General features: G+C 44.3%; 1 protein-coding gene across 3 annotated transcripts in view; it reads left to right on the top strand.

The window, feature by feature from the left end:
- Nucleotides 1–22,161, top strand: part of GFOD2 (Gfo/Idh/MocA-like oxidoreductase domain containing 2) — a 177,584-nt gene extending 155,423 nt beyond the window's left edge. For all 3 annotated transcript variants that reach the window (XM_069217565.1, XM_069217566.1, XM_069217567.1), the window contains exon 4: nucleotides 19,465–22,161. In XM_069217565.1, the coding sequence (XP_069073666.1) occupies nucleotides 19,465–20,366 (902 nt within the window). In that variant the 3' untranslated portion in view covers nucleotides 20,367–22,161. The remainder of the gene's footprint in view (nucleotides 1–19,464) is intronic.
- The last annotated feature ends 160 nt before the right edge of the window (nucleotides 22,162–22,321 follow it).

Below are 22,321 nucleotides of genomic sequence, written 5' to 3'. Positions count from 1 at the left end.
GTGTCCCATCGTATCCTAGGTTGTTTCCCAGCCCATCCCATGTCAGGGTAATCAGGTATGTCCTATGCGTTTTTAAAAAGAAAGTGGTGTGGTAGCATAATGGGAATATTAATACAAAGATTTTAAAACTTGGGCAACACCACCATTTTCATGACAGCTATCCTGTCTGCTAAAGATAGCGACAGCCTAGACCACCTAGAGACCTGATCTTCTAATTTTGAGAAGGCCTACTGTAATTGTATTGAATCACCAATTCCGGGTCACTATGAACCCAAACCTCCAGATATATCACAGGATCCGTGCTCCACACAAATGAAAAGTCAAGAGGGCTCATCATAGTAGTTGAAGTCATAGTGAAAATGACTGACGTCTACCGGTTGATGTACAGGTCTGAGTACTGTTAAAACTAATATACTCCAAAATACAGGCAACAAGTGCCAAGCAGGCTCCCTGATATACAATACCATGTTGTCCACTTATAGTGATATACTAAGGGGACAGAACCTAAATTGTAATGGAAAGGCAGAATGTCGCTGTCGGGTCTCACATACCAGTGGCCCCAGCATTACAGCAAATGATAGTGACGACAGAAGGCACCCCTTTCACATGCCCATATAGGTAGGAAACACCTCAGATGTGTTACCTTTAATAAGCACCTGGGCAACCGGGTTAGTGAAAAGGAAGCTGATTCAGTGCAGGAATGCCTCCAACATACCCACACTGGGCATTATGGTGAACATATAGCTTCTTAAAATGGAATCAAAGGCTTTAGTGGCGTCCAGTAGGACAGCCATTACCTGTAGAGAGGGGCTCAGCTGATGTAATAATTCAAAGATGGCCCGTAGATTGTGTGTAGTGGAGTAGGCCATTATAAAACCAGATTGGTCCGGCAACATCAGACTTAGTAGTAATGGCTGGAGTCTGTTCACCAGTACCTTTGCAAGGATCTTTGCATCAGTATTAATTAAGGAAAGAGGTCTGTGCAACTCACAGCACTCTAGCGCTTTGTCAGATTTCAGAAGGGCCGCAGTGAGCCTCCCGTTGTGAGGGGAGTAATGATGACTTATAGTATGCAGCTTCCTCTTACAGGGTGTGGAGGTGTGGTGCCCAAATGTTGGCGAATTCTTTATAGAATTTACAGTGAGTCCATCAGTGCCAGTGCTTTACCATTAGGGAGAGAGCTTATGGCATATTTTACCTCTTCACATGTAATAGGTTGTACTAAATATTCATGTTGTCTGGGGGCAGCCACGCAAGGGCCACATCCTAAAGGTAGTCTCCTATCTCAGCCACTATAGCAGACTGATGGGTGCTGTAGAGCTGGGCATAGTAGTTTGTGAAATCAGTTAATATAGATGGCGTGTCGTAGTGAATGATGTTCTCCAGGTTAGTAATCTGCTGCTAAGCTATGTCCCAGTCTTCCACCCTTCCCATGTGTTCCAGATGTGTGTTGGGCATCTAGTTCATTAAAAGTGGTGATGTGCTATCGAATGGCAGCAAGGGTGGCATTTCTAGGGTTGTTTTCATAGTCACATTCCAGGAACCTTAATTTATCCTCACTGTTTCGCTGTTGTGCACTTACTGCTTTCAACACTGCCGCCTCTGTGCTAATGCATAAGCCTCTGATTGTGACCTTGAAGGCCTCCCATAGTGTTTCAGGTCCGGTCACAGATCCAGCATTCTTGTCAGAATATTCAACAATAGCTAAGTGGAGCCGATTCTGGAACCCAGGATCTAGGAGTGCCGCTGCCCGAAACCTCCACGCGAATAGGGTGGGAGTACGTGTTGGATTGAGATCTCTAGATTCACTAGTGCATGGTCAGACAGAATCTTAGGCAGGTGTGTGACCTCTGTCGTCCTGGCACAGATCTCCCGGGATACCAACCAGTAGCCCAAGCAAGACCGCGACCGATGGACAGAGGTGGTCCTGTGGAGAAAGGATGCATTTGTGCCCTCCTGCTGTAGCGGGTGTCGGAGCCTCGATATGTCCACAATACCATGTTTGTCCATTTTGTCCTGTATCACCCAAGCGGAATGTTTACCATGCCAGTCCGTCACAGCCGACCGGTCCAGTATGGGGTCTAAATATGTGTTAAGTTCCCTCCCGACCCCCCCCTCCCCTCCCCCGAATAAAATAGCCATTAATGGAAAGGTGTTGATGTTGCTCCAAAGAGCCATATAAAAAACAGGATCATCCACATTGGGGCTATATGTATTGACCAGAGTGATAAGAGTACAGTAAAGCCTACCCTGTGCTATCGCAATGTGGTCCTGTTTATCCACCATGTATTGGGTAACCGTAAGCAGCACTCTTTTGTTTCACAAGGATCATGACACCCGTGGAGTATGAAGAGTAAGAAGAGGCCAGTCTATACGCCACCCAGCAGGCTTCGATGGCCAGTTCTTTATTTTGTGTTAAGTGCGCTTCTTGCAAGAATGCAATCTGAATACGATGCCTGTCAAGATAAGAGAGTACCAGTCACGTTTTGCTGGGGTTAAGCCCCACAGATTCCAAGTCATTTGGGTTACGTGTCCCTGGGAAAGGGCCATAATAACAACTTAATGTTGATCTCAGCACAGTGTATCTTGGCAAGTACTGTATGGTGCACAGGAAGAGCATTGTAATAAGCAACATAATGGTGGCCTTGTAAACAACAATCAAACAAGCCCACCACCCACCCACTTCAGCATCTCAAACTTGCTAAAGACATTCCCATTTCCTGAAATCAAAAAAGTCATAAGTAAATGGTAACATTATACATCAGACCATGTAACGTATTCCTTCCTACTCATATGGTCTATACATGGTGTACCTTCATGGGGGCTGCCAACTTCCCAGTCCTCCACCAGCGGCCTGGCAAATAACAGCAGTGTTCCTACCAACATGAGTAAGTCCAGGCAGCCAGGACAGATCCCACAACAGAAAGAGCAGACCCACTTCTGCTCCTCTGAGGTCTTGCTTCTCTTAAACCGAAAAAGTGCAGCAAGCATAGAGTTCAAAGTCTTGTGTTCAGCTCTAAGTGCCATCAGCTTCAAGATTGTCAGTAAACTGGTCTGTAAAAGATAGATATCTGAAAAGAAGTGAACAGTCAATATGCAGTCAAGGTGTTGATAAAAAAAAAAAGCAAACTTTTATTTGCTTTAACCACTTCGCTGCCAGGCCTTTTCCTCCTCAGGTGCCAAGCCTTTTTTGGGCTGTTTCGGGAAGTTTGCACTTAGGCCCTCAAAACTTTATGTCCACATAAGCTACCCCCGCCAAATTTGTGTCCTTTTTTTACCCAGTGTTTGTGGGTTCCCCTGAAGGAGACCAAGAAATTAGCCAAAATATAGCAAAAAGATTATTTTTTTCAAACAAATGGGGGGGAAAAAGGGCTGCAGAAGGCGGCTTGTGTTTTTTTCCCTGAAAATGGCATCAACAAAGGGTTTGCGGTGCTAAAATCACCATATTCCCAGCCTTCAGGAACAGGCAGACTTGAATCAGAAAACCCAATTTTTCAACACCATTTGGCATTTTACTGGGACATACCCCATTTTTAGGGTCGTGCATGCGTATTGCTAGCGGGACGCTTTAGGTATTAGAAAAGGGTTCGGAGCCCCGTCGACGTCACGTCAGTGTCTTTCATTGGCAAGTTTGCTTGCCTGTTAGAATCCGCTTCTTTTGATTAGTGGAAGGCACGCATACGTCATGCCTTTTCCGGTGGTTTGCCCTCCTGGAGCGCAGCGACCAAGTACAGAAAACAGGAGAGGCTCGCTGAGTTTGTAGACTACTTTTTCTCTATTTTCGCAGCGCGATCTCGCCGGGCAGAAGTCGAGCGCTTTGCATACTATCGACCTTGTTACACACTTCATTGCACTTTTGCCGGTTACGTTCATAATAGCACTTTTGCCAATAGGTATTAATTACATGTGAACTGTAGCAGCGCGATCGTGCTGTTTTTTTCTTTTAACGCAAGAAAAATCCGGTTGGGAGTTTGCAACTGTGAACAGCTGTAACTCTGACAAATGCGAGACCCTAGTGCATTGCAAATGCTTATTACTGTTTTTTGTGCTTTCATCCTCCTTACAGTTAGTGAAAGAAATGGATGTGAAACCAATGCTAGATCCCTAAAAGCTAAACATTTTTGAAAAGTAGACAAACTTCTGAATCCAGCAAGGGGTAATTTGTGTAGATCCTACAAGGTTTTCCTACAGAAAATAACAGCTGAAATAAAAAAATATTGAAATTGAGGTGAAAAAAACAGCAATTTGTTTCCACGTTTTACTCTAGCTTTTTCCTGCGATGTCAGATTTTAGAAATAAATATACCGTTGGACTTTTCTGGTTGCGGGGATATATAGGGCTTGTAGGTTCATCAAGAACCCTAGGTACCCAGAGCTGCACCTTGCACTGGGTTTTCATTTTATACAGCCATTCATTTGCTGAAATATAAAAAGTGAATAATAGCTACCAAGAAAACATTTGTATTTCCAAAATGGGCACAAGATAAGGTGTTGAGAAGCACTGGTTATTTGCACATCTGTGATTTCTGGGGTGCCCCTACTAGCATGTGAATTACAGGGCATTTCTCAAATAGATGTCTTTTTTACGCATTGTCTTACATTTGGAAGGAAATAATGTAGAGAAAGACAAGGGGCAATAACACTTGTTTTGCTTTTCCGTGTTCCCCCAAGTCTTCCAATAAAAATGATACCTCACTTGTGTGGGTAGGCCTAGTTCCCGCGACAAGGAATACCCCAAAACACAACGTGGACACATCACATTTTCCCAAAGAAAACAGAGCTGTTTTTTGCAAAGTGCCTAGCTGTGGATTTTGGCCTCTAGCTCAGCCGGCACCCAGGTAAACCTACCAAACCTGTGCATTTTTTAAAAGTAGACACCTAGGGGTATCCACGCTGGGGCTCTCACCATGTACTGTTACCCAGAATCCTAGGCAAACCTCAAAATTTGGCAAAAAAAACACTTATTCCTCACATTTCGGTGACTGAGAGTTCTTGAATCAGAGATGAGCCACAAATTTCCTTCCACTCAGCGTTCCCCCAAGTTTTCCGATAAAAATGGTACCTCACTTGTGTGGATGGCCCAGGTGCCTGCAACAGAAAAAGGTCACAAACCTGTAGAGATGGAGGGGATAGCACAGTGAGTTGATAAGCACATATTTTTCTTTTGTACATCTTTAGGCTGACTCTGCTTTGGGGACCCACACAAGTGAGGTATCATTTTGCTTGGGAGACTGAGGGGAATGCTGGGTGGTAGGAAATTTGTGCCGGAGTGGTGATCCTATAAAGAAAAGTGAGGAAAATGATTTTTTAAGCAAATTGTGAGCTTTGCAGAGAAAAATGGCTAAGAAAATGTTGGGGGATCCACGCAAGCCACACCTCCTTGGACTCCTTGGGGTGTCTAGTTTAAAAAAAATGTCTGGGTTTGGTAGGTTTCCCTAGATGAAGGCTGCACCCGGGACCAAAAACATAGGTGCCCCCGCCCCCCCCAAACACAGGTAGTTTTGTCATAGATCATTTTGATGTGTCCACATACTTCTTTGATATTCCACACACTAAAATTGTGAAAAGACAAGCACTTAGATTATGTTAAAAAGACCCCTCATCCACCAACCAAGTTGGTGGCATACTTCATCATCAGGTTCCCACCCGAGACATCTCGCGTGTCATGAGTGTGCTGCGACGCCTGATTACAGTGAAGCAGGTTTTGTCATTTTTACCACACATATTGGTTGGATTTGGCACAAGAGTGATGGTTCAGTAGATCAGATTTTATTAACAAGAGATTTCACAAAAGTGAAATGTACTGCTAATAAATGAAAGGCCAAAAAGCTGAACCAATGGCTCACAGCTCGTGAGCTGTAAAGCCGTGTCAAGGCACCAACCGCTTTACAGTCCATTCACACACCTTTCATACATGAAATGCACAAGACCATTCACACCGCCAGCCGCGGGCCGAGCACATTACAACACTCGCATCAACAGACATCGCCATTCAAGGGCCCCTCACTCTTATATACCGTCATGCCTGATACAACAATCACACCAGCTGATGGGAGTGTGTGGACTGGTGTTTGGCTGGCACTGCCAGCTAAGCGCCACTCCACGCACACCGCCAGCCAAGCACCACCCCACACACACTGCCAGCCAAGCGCCATTCCACACACACCGCCAACCAAGCGCCAGTCCTTGCACACCGCCATCACTTTTTTTTTTTTGCTTTTAAACAACAAAGAAATCATTAATTATAAATAAGTACAAAACTACACACAGAAGCTCTAACTGCCTACATGACAGTAATGCCAACCATGAAACTGAATGTATGAAAATATAAAACAGCAGTTTACGCTCACGGTATTTCCCAGTAATTCTTCTGTGTGTGGTAGCTCCTGAAACAGCCAGCCACAAACAGCCCAGGCTTTGAAGGACAATCAGGGCAGTACATCCTGGTCTCCTTCCTGATACCTATTTGAGCACAGACTCTACATCCCTACCATTGTACACCCGGAAATTATAAACATATCCTGTACTACTTTCACACAGCATATACAATTTAATTCCATACCATGCCCTCTTGCTAGGAATGTAATGCCTAAAAACCAAACGACCCTTAAACAGGTCCAAAGACTCATCTACAGATATTTCCTTGCCTGGAACATAGATCTCTGAAAAACGATCTACCAAATGATCAAGGACAGGTCTAAATCTTAAAAAGATGGTCAGAATCCGGGTGATCTCTTGGCAAGGCTAAAGCATTATCTACAAAATGCAGCATCTGAAGAAGCTCATACCAGTTACGACTCATGATTGCAGGCAATATAGCAGTTGCCATCAAAGGACTAGTAGACCAATATGAAGACAGTGATGGCTTCCTTATCAGCCCATCAAAAAAGTTAAACCCAAGAACGTTTTCAACTGTTACATATTTGTGGGAATCCACCAGCTAGCTCTAGAGTGTTGCATAAGTCTGGCAGCGTTGTCCTTCAAATACTGCTCTGCATACAAATTAGTCTGCTCAACAATCTCTTCTAAAAATACATCGTCCATAAACAACTAAAAGAACTTGACAGGCAAAAGGTTTTCCGTATTTACTCTTCACCCTGGGAAACCAGTAAAGGCAGACAACTGTGACTACTCCATGTTTGGTTCAACCCAGGTGTCGGGCCCAGCCGGCTGCTGCACCATTGGCACAGCGGTGTCCTCCTCTAAAATAGGCACTTCATCAGCTGAGAGTGGCTTCATCATCAGATGATTCCTCTCTGACAAAAAATTCCCTACCAGAATCTTGCACTTCCTCCTCTGCCTCAGATGCAGAGTCACTCTCATAATCATGATCAGAAGATGACTCAAATAGCACACCAACAACATGCTGAGCGGTCATCCTACGGCTAGCCATGATCCTTCCTACAAAAAGTAACTGGACAAATGCACCATCAACAACCAGCACTGTGTAAGATAAGTAATAAACAAAGTGTGGCGTTATCACTAAGAGTAAACTTAAAAACTATACCGCTTACTTGCCTGAAAAAGCTAGACTCACCAGCAACTACTCTGCACAGCCACAGCAATCGCCAATGATATCCCTCTAAAAAGAAAAAAAAAAAGCAAATTAGACATAAGACATCACAAATATCATTGTGCATACATCTAAGGACAATTTCACACACAATCCTGCATTTAGTACACCACCTACAAACATGTCATTCATGCATGGCAACAATACTAATTTAGAGTAAATTTATTTACTTACCTAAAACATGCAACTATGCAAACCGCAGGACAACCACTGCCAAAACCGCAACAAGCCACAGCAAAGGAAGCAAAAGCTTTGAACTAGAACAAAAAGAAGAAATAAACTGTTATAATCACAAATGCAAATACTTCGCCAGCTGACAAACACCCCGCCACCAAACATTTATATATTTCCCCTGGTGTCTAGGGTTCTCTGCCCCTCCTTGGGGACAGATGGACCTAAAAAAATAGGCCAATCTGTCCCCAAGGGAGGGCAGAAATGGCATAGAATATACTGCCCCCTTTGAGGGGCGACCCTTGCCCAAGGCCCCCCCACACTCCCCACACAAAGCACACACACAAACACACACACAATCCCTGGCGCTAATTGGATTCTGCCCCCCTTGGGGGCAGACGGGCCTTAAAAAAATAGGCTGATCTGCCCCCAAAGGGGACAGAACTACCCAACAGTGCTTTGCCCTCTTTGGTGGGGTGACCCTTGCCAAAGGGGTCGCTCCCCAAATGCAAAAAAAAAATCAAAGGAAAGACATAAAAATCCCTTGCGTCTTTATGGCTTCTGCCCCCCTGGGGGCAGAAGGGCCTAAAAAAATAGGCCAATCTACCCCCAAGGGGGGCAGAAATGGCATAGGGTATTTTGCCCCCTTTGGGGGGGGTGCCCCTTGCCTAAGGGGCCACCCCCCCCACACACAAAGCGCACACACACACACACATGATCCCTGGCGCTAAGTGCATTCTGCCCTCTTGGTGGCAGATAGGCCTAAAAAGAATATGCAGATATGCCCCCTTGGGTGGCAGAACTACCCAACAGTGCTTTGTTCCCTTTGGGGTGCGACCCTTGCCAAAGGGCGCACCCCCCCCAGCACAAAAAAACAAAGGGGAAAAAAAATCCCTGAATTCTTTATGGCTTCTGCCCACCCTGGGGTTAGATGGTCCTAAAACAAATAGGCCAATCTGTCCCCAAGAGGGCAGAAGTGGCATAGAATATATTGCCCCGTTTTGGGGGGGGGGGGGGCACGACCCTTGCCTAAGGGGCCACTCCCCCACACAAAACACACACACACGATGCCTAGCGCTAAGTAGATTCTGCCCCGCTTGGGGGCAGATGGGCCTAAAAAAAAAGAAGGCCGATCTGCCCCCAAGGAGGCAAAACTGCCCAATAGTGCCTTTTGCCCCTTGGGGGCGACCCTCACCCAAGGGTCTGCCCCCAACACACAAAAAACGCACACAAAAACAATCCCTGGTTTCTAGTAGCTTTTGCCCCCCTTCAGGGCAGATCGGCCTAAAAATAGCCGTAACCATTATTTCCTTGGCGGGAAAGGGGTTAAGTCCAGGCTGAAACATACAGAGTCCGAATTTCAAGTGTTAAGTCCTCCTTGAGTTGTGATGTGCCTTTTATATGTGTAAACACTCATTGGTTTGCATTACAAATGCTGAATCATCATTTATGTGCAGCTGAGATGTTTATACTTCAAAGGAGAGATAGTTATGCTTCAAAGGAAAGATAAGTCTGTCAGCAAACTAAATTTACAGCATGTGCTTGTCTACTCTCTCAGTTCCAAGGCTGTTGTTTGAGGCAAACAGCATTCCTTGTGCAAGCAAATGTAACCTCTCCTAAAGGGCAGGTTCTTTTTACATATTGCAGACGTTTCAGTTTCAAGCACATGCCACTTTTATCTAATTCAAAAGCACTATTTTCACAGTCGAGCATTTTGTCAGAAATTCCATGCAAACAACTAATTATTTTTCTCAGTTCTCTTAACCTCAGACCATACATTGCTGAGATAAGGCAGCTTTGCATACCTGTGCTCCTTCACCTGCATTTTATAATTAACAAGCGAGAAATGAAAACTTCACGTTTACCTCAAGTGGTCACCCTACAGAAACATGAGCATGTTGCACAAATCATCTTAGAAGCACAATTCAAAATGGGAGATCAATTGCTTAATGTTTGAACGATGGTTCAAGTTTGCATGTTTATAGTTTTGGCTTTCACAGGTCCCAGCGCCGATTGGTGATAGTCTTGAGAAAGTCCTTTGCTGCTTTGGGATTTGCATATCTTTTCTGAGTGCCATGATAATCAATTTGGAGGTGCGCCAGATAGAACGTGGCATAGGGGATTTCGGCCTTTTGTAGATGCTTATTGATGGATAGATATTTCTGGCGGGCCACCTGCACCGCCATTATGAAGTCTGTAAAGAAGGCTATCCGGGTACCCTGGCAGGTAAGTTTCTTCTTTTCAGGCATTAGCCTGAGCACTATATCACGATCGCGGTAATTTAACAATTTCGCTATAATTGGAGAAAGAAGCACCCAGGGGGCTAGCCGTTCCATGAGTGAGCAATAAGTCCACCACCAGCAGGTTTGACACGTTTTTAGGGCCAAAGAGCATGGTGAGCATCATTTCAACATAGGTCTTTATTTTGCCCGTATTGGTAGACTCCAGGACACCTGTGATGAGCAAATTATTTTGACCTGCGCTTCTAGATTCTCATTCTTGGCCTGTGTGACTGCCAACACTTTCTCCAGGTTCAAGGATTTCATGCTCATGGATTGTAGGTCATCCTCCACAGTATAAATCCTCTGATCCATTGCTGTGAGTTGTGCCCTCTGTTCATCAAGGTTTTCCGACATGTGGTCCATCCGCAGGGTCAAGGAGTCCTTTTTCTCATCAATGGACTGAACACTTTGCTGCATGGCCATCAGTGTGTTTTCCAGCGCGGTCATGTTCCGGGACCCTGCATCCTGTTCCTGGTCTGAGAGTGCATACTGTAGCGCCTTGGCTGAGCGCCAACACTCAAAATTGAGGAGTGTTTGGCTTCAATCAATTTTCCCTGTTTGTTGGCAGAATTGTCCCAGCTCACTTTGTTGTCTCTGCCACCAATCAGCATCTGTGGACCAAAGTATGCCTTGTACAGTGGTTGTCCCCCATCACTGCTGCAGCGTATCAGGGAAAAATGGGCACCAGGTTTCTCCACATGGGGATCTCTGTAGTCAGGTCATGATAGGTAGCTTTTTAGGAGCACAGCACGTGCAAGATTGTGGCGCAGAGGAAGGCTTCTGAGTTTGGAACCACACAGGCAACCAGATGTGCACCTCAGGCCCACAGCTCCACGCACAAGTCCAGGACTGCTGCATAGCAGCACATTAACCAGATAGGTCCCAGTAAATGATCAGCAGGCCCTGCACAGAGGAAGATACACAGGCACTTGCAACAAACATGACATTGATATCAGCAGACTGTGAAAGTTAGTTTCTAAGCCCCAGCTCAGGTAGTCATTCCCGTGCAGGAGCTCTGTATCCAAGCACAGAGCAGGGAGGTGGTCAGACACCTCCGAAGCATACCTTCAGTTAGTTCACGGGGTTAGCACAGGCGCAGAGCTCAGGTCCAGACGCTGAGCTTGTCATTATTAATCGTTGTGGAGCAATGGTGGGTGAGGTGCCTCCCAGCAGCTAATGGAGCCTGAGCTCCACGGTGCCAAAATAGTATATAACTGAGCTATGTAGTAGATTGCTTAGGCCCACAAAACCCGCGGCTACAGTCACCATCCGGAATAGCAGGTGGCGCACCCCCACGGGTCCACACCTCCCAGCGGGCTCGCTGCAACTCAAGAACTCAGAACTGTAGCTTTGCCGCTGCGACTGCCTACCAGCCCCCCTCCACAGGAGTTAGCCGCCACTCCCGCACAGTTTCCCACAGCTGTGAGAGGGGGGACCAGATGCTGTGCAGGTGGCTGTGCTGCTCCAACCAGGTGCTCCCATGACACGGCTCTCGTCTGCTGTCATGGACCGCGCCTCCCCAGCAGCTCCCAGGTTACTTGCCACCACACATTCATTAAGAGGGACTCCTCATCTCTGGGTCATCGCACTGCTGGGGAACACCACATCACCCCATTGCACCTCGCCTCGGTGTCAGCGTTGCACACTGCGCGGCCTCCACTCCTGTGCTTTAGAGCAGCTCGCACGGCGAGCAGTTAGAGGACATTGTTGTCACCAGTGGAGCACAGGAATCGTCTTAGCGGGCCAGGCGAGTCACCCCAGCCTTTCCAGCACTTAGCTTCCCTTTCCTGGCATCAGAGCAGTCTGATTAAAAGCCCTGGCCAGCAGAGGTGCACTAAAGTGCCACCATCTTGCTGTGGGCTCTCTGGCACGCCGCATAACCCACAAAAGCATTAAGACTGCACCTTTCTATCTTCACCTATGACCATTCCTCTTCAAACACCATAAGAATCAGACCTATTGTCCTTACTATTCAAACTCATTGTTGATGATCTGGTAAGATGTTCTCGAAAACTGGAACAACATGGATGATAAGGACCCATGCCTCCAGATTACCAGCATAGATAACATTAACATAGTAGCCCAATCCCCGCTATAATTTCTTGAATGGGTCGCAACTAACAAAAACTAGAGGAAGTCATATAGACCATGATGTACGGTCTGCCAGAGAGTGGAGGCAATGTCCTCCCTCACCCTAACCCACATGCCACATTGAGAGATCCCACATGCTTGGTATGATGGTGGTGCTGTGAAGAAAGCTGCCTGTTTTTGCACCGCCCATCACAACACTGCAGGTTTGCTGAATCTGCTTTGCTTAGAGCACCTTTTTGGAAAATGTTGTATTTATTTTTGTCATTTATTTTATTTTATGCAAACTGCTGCGATCCTCAGAACTTTCTCCCTGCATGTCAGGACCTTTGAACGTTTACCCTGCTCATGTCTGCCATGCCTCTTATGGCGGACACAGGTAGGGAAAATCATTGACGTCGCCCCATTCTTAATAGGTTGGGCTAACCACTACTATGCTGTAGTAGATGGACCATTGAGATTAGAGATTACTGTCAGTGGAGCCAGCCAAGAATCTACAAGTGATAATCCAGAGCTTATGTTACCTTTAAATATGGCTGTGAAATGGCAGCTTTGGTGTGGTAGGAGACACATCACTTTCCAGTGCTCTCCTGCTAGGAGAATCCCTATATCAGGCTTAAAGTCCATTTGTCTGAATCATAGCAGTTTCATGGCCATCCTTCCAGACTAGATTGCCGAACTACAGGCACTCTACATTTTCCCCAAGACTGTGAATTTAGAGAAGTCTCTGGGCTTCACGTTAGTGGGTTTTTGTAATCTTCACTTCTATATTCAGGACATCCCAGAGAGTTCCAGATTCCCTTTGAAGCTGCATTGCAAAAGACATTTGTTAGAAATGGGGTCTTTGGTTGGCAGTCAGGTTACCCCCTGTCCAAGCAAGGACCCTAACTCTAGTCAGGGTAAGTCACACACAATTATGATGTGCCCACCCTCTGTTAGTTTGGCACTGAGCAGTCAGGCTTAACTTAGAAGGCAATGTGTAAAGTATTTATGCAATAAATCATACAATAACACAATATAGCACTACAAAAATACACCACACAGTGTTTAGAAAAATCTTTAATATTTATCTGGATAAATGCAGGTCAGAACGATTAAAATGCAAAAAGTATATGTTGAGATATCACTAAAAAGTGATATAAAGTGTCTTAAGTCTTTTTCAAGCAAACAAAGTCTCTTTCAAGTACAAAGTACCTGGTTCGCGTGAAAAATCTCTGCAAAGGACTGCAGAGGAGGAGATGCCTGGAAACAAATGGGTGTGCGTTGATTTCTTGGGCCGCACACGGTGATGCGTTGTTTAGTGTTCATGCAGGGACGGCTGTGCGTCAATTTGCGGCGCTAGGTTGTGGATCCTCTTTGGGTTGCGGGGTTTTCAGACACCCCGGAGACGATGTGTGGATTTCCGACGCTGCTAGGATGAAGTCACAGGAGCTGGGTCGATCCGGTAGGCGGTGCGTCAAATTTTCTACCGCACAGCAGGCGCTGCGCCGATTCCTCCCTGGAAGTCGGGGTGCGTCGTTCCGGCTCGGCTGTGCACCGATCCGGTGAGACCGTGCATTGAATTTCCAGTCGCTACGCTGGCGATGCGTCGACCTTCTCGGTGCGAAGTCGGGCTGCGTCATTCCGGTACAGCGTGCTGTGAAATTTTCACTGCAGTGCAGGCTGTGTGTCGAATTTTGCCACACAAGAAGTCCTTCTTATAGAGATGAAGTCTTTTTGGTCCTGAGACTTCAGGGAGCAGGAGGCAAGCCCGATCCAAGCCCTTGGAGAGCACTTCTTCACCACAGCCAGAGAGCAGCAAGGCAGCACGGCAACAGTGAGGCTGCAGTCCTTCACAGAAAGCAGACATGGGAGTCCTTTGGGCAGCCAGGCAGGTCTTCTTGGCAGGATGCAAATTCTGGTTCAAGTTCTCTTCTCCAGGAAGTGCCTGCGTTGGTAGAGGCAGAGGCCCTGGTTAAATACCCAAATGTGCCTTTGAAGTGGGGAGACTTCAAAGAGTGGCTTAGAAGTGCACAAAGTCCCATTTCAGTTCAATCCTGTCTGCCAGGGTCCCAGTAAGGGGTGTGGCAGTCCTTTGTGTGAGGGCAGGCCCTCCATGCTCCCAGTCCAGGAAGACCCATTCAAAATGCAGATGTATGCAAGTGAGGCTGAGTATCCTGTGTTTGAGGTGTGGCTGAGTGAATGCACAGTGGAGCTGTCAACTAAGCCCAGCCAGACGTAAGGCACAGAAAGATTTAAGTGCAGAGAAATGCTCACTTTCTAAAAGTAGCATTTCTAAAATAGTAATATTAAATCCAACTTCACCAGTCAGCAGGATTTTTTATTAGCATTCTGGCCATACTAAATATCCCTACTCCTTTCAGATCAGCAGCTACCACTCAGACAAGGTCTGAAGGCAGCCCCAATGTTAGCCTATGAGGGGAGCAGGCCTCACAGTATTGTAAAACAAATGTAGGAGATGTACACTACATAGTTACATGTCCTGCCTTTTGCCTACACAGCACCCTGCCTTATGGGTTACATAGGGCATACCTTAAGGGTGTCTTATCTGTAGAAAAAGGGGAGTTTTAAGCTTGGCAATTCTTTTTAAATGGCAAGTCGAATTGGCAGTGAAACTGCACACACAGGCCTTGCAATGGCAGGCCTGAGACAAGGTTAAGGGACTACTGACGTGGGCAGCACAATCAGTGCTGCAGCCCACTAGTAGCATTTAATCTACAGGCCCTGGGCACATATAGTGCACTCTACTAGGGACTTATAAGTAAATTAAATAGCCCAATTGGATTGGGTGTGATCCAATGTTACCATGTTTAAAGGGAGAGAGCATATGCACTATAGCACTGGTTAGCAGTGGTAAAGTGCACAGAGTCTAAAAACAGCAAAAACAGAATCTCAAAAGTGGAGGGAGGCAGGCAAAAAAGTTAGATGTGACCACCCTAACGCTTTCAGGTCTAACAACATTTTTATACCAAAATTAATTTAAAAACTGTTATCCAAGCACTGATTAAATCACCTATATGCTGTGGGAAAGTTCTACTAGAGGCTGTCTTAAGTCCCTCTTTAAATTTCTCCAAATCATTCCTCCCCTCCACAACAAGATAAATACCACATTTGAGGATATTTGACAGAATCACTTCCAGCCTTACATCTTTTAATTGGCAAACTCTTGAGTCTGTATATCATCTTGAGTGTCCTACACATAGTAGTCCACCTCAGTGGCAGTTTGAAAACACTCATTAAGTGGAGCACTGCCCTGGTACGGGACATCACTCAGTGTTGTTTTGAAGACCCTCACGCATCCATTTGGTGTCATGCTTCTTCATCGGGTCTCATCATACTGCTCCCTAAAAACAAGGATGGGCTCAACCATACTCCAGGGAGCACTTAAGATATTTTCTTTTCCCAGGGTCTTATGCTAAAAATACCTAGAAAACATCTAAGGTATCCCTTTTATTGATGGTGTTTTTGGTATGATGAAAAATGAAGAGAGTATGTGGAAATTATGATCCTATTCCTTCTGTACGAGTCTACATGTTAGAACGCCTATTTGTATTAGGCCCAGAAGGTCCAGGGCTTTCATCAGGACCCATACATCAGTGTTTGTATGCCCTGGGACAAATCTGTTTCCTACACAGGTCTGGGATATCGTACTCAATATTCACAGATAAGACATTCAACATGCAAACATATAACGTGTATTTTTAAAGACACACTTTGTCTTTGTTTTTTGCTGGGTATTCCACTTTGGTTGCCCTTTGCCATGTAGCCTACTTGTCACAGGAAGCATGCCTCGTCTAAACCTACGTGGGCCGTGTGTGTTCTCCCCCCCAACACTTAAATCTCGTCTACGCATATGACTGCTGTACTTAAGCCCTGCACTTAAAGCCCTCTTTATCTTGCACATAAACTGGAGCTCTCTGGCAAAAACAGGCCTTTGAGAAGCAGTTGCACGTTTCTGTTTACTTCTTATTTTAAAAACATTTCCACACTAGAACATTTTATCTCTCTATATATATATATTGTCTGCGCTGGTATTGTTCTTTTGTATACCTCTGCACTGGTGCCACATTCTAGTTGTACCTTCATCCTTGTTGCAAATTTGATTCTGATCAATATTGTATTTGTATAGTACATGGCCTTCTGATGTTTATAATGACTTCTGTATCTCTCATTTATGTATGCAACTGTACATGTATCCTTCACCTCTTGTGTTGTACGCTTTCCAGTGGACTGTTTGTAAACTGTATATATCCTTCATTTGCACATACAAGTGTACAGGTATCCATCATCTGTTCTGCTACTTCACCCACTATGCCACCTCCGACATTGCAGTGTTAAGACCAGGGACACAGGAATTACATAGACCTAAAGAACCAAATTATGTGCTAGGGATGAGACAATTATGTAGCAACAAAAACAACTTAATCTGTAGCAGTATTATTTCGTTATTTTGTCATTTTAACAACTATTAATTGTCTGGGAAAAAGTGTACCTCATTAGTACCAGTTTTATCCCTGAATACATCAATCCGCAACCGTAGATTTACTGGCTGATCCTTGGAAAGGGTCTCAGCGTGGCACATAACAGATGTGGTGTTTTTTTGTTTAGTGATTCTAGATTAATTTAAACTGTACGTAATTTTTTGGGTGAAGTCTAAGAATGATGCAGAGATGGTGTTTTTTGTGGCCAAGACGCAAATCCATAAGTAAGTGTATTTTCCACAGGCCACAGAATCTCATATTACCAGGGTCCCCGGTTATGACTAATTGCCCTTCATTGTAAAATGCTTTCCCACCCTCTGAGTTTTTAGTAGAGTTGTCTCAAAAACTATTAATGAAAGTAATACCATCAAGCAGTTTTTTTTAAAGGGGGCATGACTCTGGCAGAAGCTACATGCTCTCCTCGATTTCTTTTACATAGTGTTATAAATGATATCTTGGTACAGGTATTTTGTAGAAAAACTGCCTTTTTTTTCTTTTTAATATGAGACTCATTACTTATTGGTGTCACCAAGACAGGGACCCCTTCCTCAGTGAAGAATGTCCCTCTTGAGTTCTTTTGCAGTGATATGGTTTATCCACCTACATATAGTTGAAGAGAATGCAATAGAAGTAGAAAAAGTATTTGTATGCCACAGTATGGTAAGATTGCAAGGAGCTCTCCTTAAAACTGGAAGAATATGCTGCTAGTATGATTTCACACGACATCGACCTTGAATGAAGCCCCCCTCCAGTGTGGCTTTAACAGTATTCAGTATTATAACCCCTTTCCATGGCCTTTTTCCTGACCACCAATATATATATTTGTGGGATAAACACCCTGACATAAGTCTATAAAAAACATTTACTTCAAGCCCGCAATATTCTCCCTCCATCTCACCGAGTAGTACTTTGAATAAATAACCCCTCCTTAGAGAGTTATGCTACCCAAGATCCTGCACACCACTAACTCACAGAAGTCAATCTTCTCTAACAAATGTATAAACTGTGAGCTACCTAAACATGGAGATCTGTGAGTTAAAACAGGATAGACTAGAGTAGCAACCAAACTTTAATTTTAGGAGAAATAACCACACTGAACTCTCTTGTAAGAAGTCATTGGCCAGATGTATGAAAAATGCCTTTTGCGAATCGGAAATAGTGATTTTTAAGAAATCGCTATTTCTGATTTGCAAAATGCAATGTATCATATTTGCGATTCGGTAATAGCGATTTCTTAAAAATCGCAAATGCTATCACCGAATCGCAAATTACAATACCGGCCCCATTTGCACCTATTCATATTTGGGAATATTTAGCATTTACCAAATTGTGAATTCCTAACTGGAATTCGCAATTTTGGGAAATGCAAAGTCCAGGGTGCTGGGGGCCTAAGGCCCCCTCTGCTGCACCCCAAAACATTTTTTAACAACATGTAAGGTGCACACATGCCAAAAGGTCGTGTGTGTTTAACATGTAAATTTTAAAAATGCATTTTAAATGCATTTTTTAAATTTGCACATGGTTACCACCAAGTTCAACTTGGTGGTAATAGCGATTCCTTAATGCCCAATTCACATTAAGGAATTGCTTCATACATGTGCTTTAGAAATCGCAAATAAGGATTCCTTATTTGCGATTTCTTATTTAGAGAGTCACAATTTGCGACTCTCTAAACAGGGTCGCAATTTTAGGGAATCGCCATTTTAGAAATTCCTTCAAATTGCATTCAGAATGCCTTTGATACATTCTGAAAGGGCTTTTTGCATTCACAAACGGGCATTTGCACCGTTTGCGAATGCAAAAAGCTTTGATACATCTGGCCCCAAGAGCCTTTCCACAGAATGTGACTTAAAGAGTTCTCCCCCAGGTGCTCTTGGCGCGTCCCCCCTCAAAGACTGCCAGGTAAGCAGTAGTGTATCTCACATTGGCTTACTTTGGGTTGACCATAAACCAGGGGTTGGTAAGCGCTTTGTCCTGTCACACTTTGAATCACTTCCGGCACCCTTGTCATTCACTTCAACATTTAGGAAGCAGGAAGTGTCACACTATTCACTCCAGTGAGAAATGAGGTCACTGCCCAACCAAACCATTCACTTCTCAGTTAGAAATATAGATGACTTCTTAAGCTTTACGTTGTCTTATGTAACCCAAGCAGAGTCTGTACACACAAGCTGCATCACAACATGGTACTCTCCTTTTTCGTACAAAATCAACACGTTTTACACTTCAGTGTAGTTTGGAGCCAGACTTACGCTTATGAAGGAAGAATGTTAAACAAAAACCAGTCAAACAGTGTAGGCATCTCAGTCCTACTCATTACATTCTCACTGTCTCTAACACAGACTAACCATAGCCATTAGAATGAATGACTATGTTAGCTCGAAAAAGGAGAAAATAAAATAATCTGAATTTGCTACGAGCCCAGAGTAAAATGAATTTTACAGTGTCTTTTCCTCACACTATCTCACTGAAGACACCCTACAAGGAGAATCATTGTTTCAAAGCTCTCCTTCAGTTCATGCTCAGGCTAGAATTCGTACTTTCCTTGCATTATTGCTTTTAGCTGACATTTCTCTTTCAGAGAGAGGTATACACATTAGGAATTGAATGTGAGAGACCGAAGAATTGATGGAGTGTTGGGAAAATCCTTTCGCTACCTTCAGAAGTTCTGTAAGGAAATCAGTGTGTTGCAAAAGATGTGAAGTAATTTTTTCGGAGCACTAAACCAAGTTTCCCATGTCTACTTTGATGGTTGACAGGACATTGCATAGCTCGCTTGGTATGTGGGAGAAGAACAGAAGTATTACGGACTGGGAGAAATAAAAATAAAACCTATTTGACCTAATATTTTTAATATGTTTCCTCTGTAGGTATTGGGAAGAATGTGATCTGTGACAAAGCTGCAACATCGGTGGATGCATTCCAGATGGTGACAGCTGCCAGATACTACCCCAAACTCATGAGTTTGGTGGGTAACGTGCTGCGCTTCCTGCCTGTCTTTGTCAGGATGAAAGAGTTGATTAAGGAGCACTACATCGGGAACGTGATTATCTGTGATGTCAGAGTATACTGGGGTAGCTTGCTTAGCAGTAAGTACAACTGGATCTGTGATGAGCTGATGGGAGGTGGAGGCCTTCACACCATGGGGACATATATCATAGACCTCTTAACCCATCTCACCGGTAGAAAAGCTGAAAAGGTACATGGCCTGCTGAAAACATTCGTAAGACAGAATGCATCCATCAGTGGCATCCGCCATGTCACTAGTGATGACTTCTGCTTTTTCCAGATGCTCATGGGTGGCGGTATCTGTAGCACTGTAACACTGAACTTCAACATGCCTGGTGCGTTTGTCCATGAAGTCATGATAGTTGGCTCGGAAGGTCGGCTTGTGGCCCGTGGTATGGAACTATATGGGCAGAAAAACACTGCTGTCCAAGAGGAGCTGCTGCTAATGGACTCGTTGAGTATTAGCACAACAAGCCTCTTGGAAAAAGGACTGAAAGAAATTCCTTTATTGTATTTGAAGGGCTTGGAGTACATGGTGCAGGCACTACGTCAGTCTTTCGAGGACCAGGATGACCGTCGGACATGGGACGACAGACCAGTTACCATGGCAGCCTCCTTCGAGGATGGCCTCTACATGCAGAGTGTGGTTGATGCCATCAAAAAGTCCAGCCGGTCTGGCGAGTGGGAGGCTGTGGAAGTCATGACAAAGGAGCCTGATGCTAATCACAATTTGTGCGAACTACTTCAGCGAAATAACCTGTGACAGCATTTGTTTTGGTGTTTTAACCCCTAAATCCTAAACTTTAATAGAGGCATTGATCTTTAATTGTTTCAATCTGTTTTCGTACCGTTTAGTTATTTTCAAACTTAATTTAGAGACCTCATTGTTTTGCCTTTTTAAATTGTATTTACCTGCCTCCCCATCGGGGTTGAACCCCTCCCCTTTGTTCAGGTATGGATAACGCCCCATATCTATAGGGCTCTTGTTGATCACAAGAACAGTTGGTGCTGCTTCTCTGCACGATGTGTGCAGTGCCTTTTAGTTCTTTAAAATTCCTTTCCTCATCCACACTTCAGAAGCATTCAGGTCATGAGTCGTAGCATAATCAGTGGTTTTCAGTTTGTTTCAGTTGCACTCCTTACAGACACTGTTAAAATTTCACACAGATCTGGCGTTTGCCATACAGTTTCAGTCGTCTAATTTCATCACCATGGCAAGCTTAGCAAACTATTCCTATCAGAAGACAACTTTTTACTCACCTTTGCATGAGTTGTAGTTCTAGGCACAGCAAGACGTAACATGAATTAAGGACGCTTTGAGACCATGAGAATGCTACCAAAATAAAAAGTGTCTAACCCTTGTTAATAAAGGCAGCTTGCCTGAATGTATGTTAATAGGTGCTATTCATCAATTTTACCACCTTAACTAGCAAACTCCATGAACTCCTATATTGACAGCCTCTTCCTAAATCAAGGGGCCATAGTGAACTATGCAGTGTGAGTGGCTTTTGCAAATGACTTCTCCTTGTAGATCTGCGCACTGGTAAGAAAAGTGAGTATGATAAACAACTTTTTTTTGTTTTTCTTTTTTAAACATACTAACGGTATTTAGTTTTAATATTTACGAACTCTATGCCCTTTCCCCCAACCGTGACTGCCAAAGATTGCTTTTAAGGTATTAAATACTATTTTGTTTTGCTGTTGTCCAATAATTCTATGATTTAATTGGCCATTTTTATATTCTCCAAGCATTAGATTGTCTCTGCCTGGCAACATTGCCGCTGGGTTGTAAGGCTACTGCCAAGATCTCAGTGAAATTTAAAACTAGTTAAACTGCCATATTATGGAAGATGTTGGTTGTTTGGTGATTCGTCCCTGCTCTTCTTTAATGTGCATTTTAGGATTTGGAATCCACATAGAAAGCACTACACATTTTTTAATATTACTGCTGTCTGATTACCTGCTTGTGGAGTTCTGTGGTGTGTTCATCTTTTGGGCACCTTATCCCACATACCTCAGTTAACATAATTCCGAATGACGCTGGCAGATGATGAATTTCCCCGATGTTGGATTTCCCCATCAGGGGTTCGGGTTTCCATATTGAAATCTGCTTTCAGGTGGCTGAGTAGGTCTTTCCAGGGCTAAGTTGGATTCCTCAGTTTCCAAGTTTGATAGACTAGTATTTCACCCGAGCCACCTTGTTGGCTTCTCTGGTTGCTGAGCCAGCTTTCCCAGTTGTTTAATCTGCTTTTATGCTAGAGGATAACAATGGCATTTTTTCACATGATACCTTTGGCTTTAGGCAGTCTAATTTTCTCAGTAGGCAACATCTACTTTGTCACCTTGGAGTCAACTTTCACCCCCTTTACATACCCCGCCTTTGATTCTTCTTCCATAAGAAACTTCTAGTCTTGTCTTTGTATGGGAGATAAATCTAATCTTACATTTAGTAAAAACTCATTATCCCCAGTGGTAAAATGTATGTTCGATGGCATCTGTCGCTGTAGATACGCATGTTCTGCAATAGCTCGCCATCTGGTGTTGGGCCGGAGTGTTACAAGTTGTTTTTCTTCGAAGAAGTCTTTCGAGTCACGGGACCGAGTGACTCCTCCTTTTGTCTCCATTGCGCATGGGCGTCGACTCCATCTTCGATTGTTTTTTATCCGCCATCGGGTTCGGACGTGTTCCTGTCGCTCCGAGTTTCGGAGCAGAAAAAAT

This window comes from Pleurodeles waltl, chromosome 12, assembly GCF_031143425.1.
Source record: "Pleurodeles waltl isolate 20211129_DDA chromosome 12, aPleWal1.hap1.20221129, whole genome shotgun sequence".
NCBI lineage: Eukaryota > Metazoa > Chordata > Amphibia > Caudata > Salamandridae > Pleurodeles > Pleurodeles waltl.
The sequence above is the reverse complement of the archived record's forward strand: the minus strand, read 5'-3'. Positions and strand labels throughout refer to the sequence as shown.